Source organism: Alligator sinensis, unplaced genomic scaffold, assembly GCF_000455745.1.
Source record: "Alligator sinensis unplaced genomic scaffold, ASM45574v1 scaffold553_1, whole genome shotgun sequence".
In the NCBI taxonomy this organism is placed as follows: Eukaryota; Metazoa; Chordata; order Crocodylia; family Alligatoridae; genus Alligator; species Alligator sinensis.
Window position 1 is genome coordinate 211,242 of NW_005842389.1, and position 2,164 is coordinate 213,405.

At 62.5% G+C, this 2,164-nt stretch overlaps 1 protein-coding gene across 1 annotated transcript in view; it reads left to right on the top strand.

Moving 5' to 3' along the window:
- The window catches only part of MINK1 (misshapen like kinase 1), a gene marked incomplete at its 5' end in the record, with an annotated part of 11,534 nt that extends 9,376 nt beyond the window's left edge, over positions 1-2,158 (top strand). Inside the window, 5 exon segments of the mRNA XM_025211093.1 lie at positions 138-238; positions 323-472; positions 564-723; positions 1,162-1,301; positions 1,538-2,158. Coding sequence (XP_025066878.1) covers positions 138-238; positions 323-472; positions 564-723; positions 1,162-1,301; positions 1,538-1,621 — 635 coding nt within the window.
- Between the last annotated feature and the right edge of the window lie 6 nt (positions 2,159-2,164).

Here is a 2,164-nt window from a genome sequence, read left to right on the forward strand (position 1 = left end):
CAGGGCAGGCTCCCAGGGCACTGGAAGGGGTTGGAGCTCCCCTTGCTGGGGGGGCCCAGAGCCCTGGATCGAGGGTCTCATGGTCACATGTGTCCCTGTGCCCTGGGTGTGTCGCACACGTGTGTGCGGGGCTACAGTGAAGTATGAGCGCATCAAGTTCCTGGTGATTGCACTGAAGAGCTCAGTGGAGGTCTACGCCTGGGCCCCGCGGCCCTACCACAAATTCATGGCCTTCAAGGTGCGCCAGATGCCTAGGTCCTCTGGGAGGGGAGGGGGCTGGGGGCCCGGATGCCTGGGTCCTCTGACCCCCTGCCCCCTGCAGTCGTTTGCGGACCTGCCGCACCGCCCGCTGCTGGTGGAGCTGACAGTGGAGGAGGGGCAGCGCCTCAAGGTGGTCTACGGCTCCAGCACCGGCTTCCACGCCATTGACGTGGACTCGGGCAACACATATGACATCTATGTGCCCGTGCACGTGAGTGTGCAGGCCCCCCCATCCTCCCCTCCGTGCTCCCCCAGGACCTCTGACCCCTGTGACGCTCCCCCTCCCCCACATGCCCCCTCAGATCCCTGGCCCAGTGACACCACATGCTATCGTGTTCCTGCCCGACGCCGGTGGCCTGGAGATGCTGCTGTGCTATGAGGATGAGGGTGTCTATGTCAGCACCCACGGGCGCATCACCAAGGACGTTGTGCTGCAGTGGGGGGAGACGCCCAGCTCCGTTGGTGAGTGCTGGACAACTGGTTTCCTCCCCCCACAGACGCCTGGGTCCTTTCTTGGACAGGTTCTTCCCCTCCTAGATGCCTGGGTTCTTCCCTCCCGAACAGCATCCTCTCCCTGGATGTTTGGGTCCTTTTCCTCCCCGGACGCCTGGGTCACTCGATGGTCTCTCTGATCTGATGGGCTGCAGCAGGGATGGAGTTAGTTGTCTCCCCAGATGCCTGGCTGGGGTTTAAGGACGGGGGGGCTTGGTTGGTGCTGGTAGCCCGGATGCCTGGGTTTCCTTCTAGGTCTGGCACGAGTCCAGGGGGCCATAGCAGGGCATGGACGGCCCTCCTGGATGCCTGGGTCCCCTCTATGTTGCTGTCTGGGGCTGGCCCAGGGGCTGCTGGGAGCCTGGACACCTGGTTCTCTGGGCTGATTCCCTTCCCCCCACCCCACAGCGTACATCTGCTCCAACCAGATCATGGGCTGGGGGGAGAAGGCCATTGAGATCCGCGCCGTTGACACGGGACGCCTGGACGGCGTCTTCATGCACAAGCGGGCGCAGCGTCTCAAGTTCCTCTGCGAGCGCAATGACAAGGTACGGCCCGGCTCCTGTTCCACCCCAGAGCCAGCTGCATCTGGGCCCCGTTACACCCAGATGCGACCTTCTCCAGAGCTGGGTGCGTCCAGGCTCTTACACCCAGACGTGAGTCTCCCTGGAGTTGGCAGCATCCAGGCCTGTTCTACGCAATCCCAACCACACCCACCCCAGAGCCAGCTGCATCGGGGTACCCTGTGCCCCTCACCCCCTGACTTCTGACCCCTTGCCCCCAGGTGTTCTTTGCCTCAGTGCGCTCGGGCGGCAGCAGCCAGGTTTACTTCATGACCCTCAACAGGAACTGCATCATGAATTGGTGAGGTCCTGCCCCTGGCCTTGTAAGGGGCAGGGCTTTGCTGCCAGACTCCACCTCCCTGGACCAGAGGCCTTTCCTGCTGCTGCTTTGAATGGGGAAGGGCATCTCTAAGGCAACTGGTGTGACTGACAGCTGGGGGACCCCCCCTCTTATAGCCCCGCCCCCAGGGGGCATTCTACTTGATTGCTGCCCCCCAGAACCAGCTGCATTTTGGGGTCCCTGCGTGGCTAGTGCCCCCCAGCTGGAGGGGGCAGGGGGGACCCTGGCGTTGTCTCTGCTTTGCTTAATTACCCCCAGAGCCATTAATTACCTCCCCAGTGCAGCCTGGGGTGAATGTTGGGGCTAGCTCCCCTCCCCCAAGTCTGTATATTTTGCTCTAATTAATCCTATTTTGTTAATTCCTTAATGAAGCACTTTAATGCCCCCCCACCTCTGTAGGGGGGGTCCCCTGCTTGGTGTGGGGGTTGGGGCCAGCCTGGAGGGGGTGGGGCTAGCAGAGGCTCCCCCCCCTTTTGGGGGGGCTGATGGCTGCTGCACTGCAAGGGTT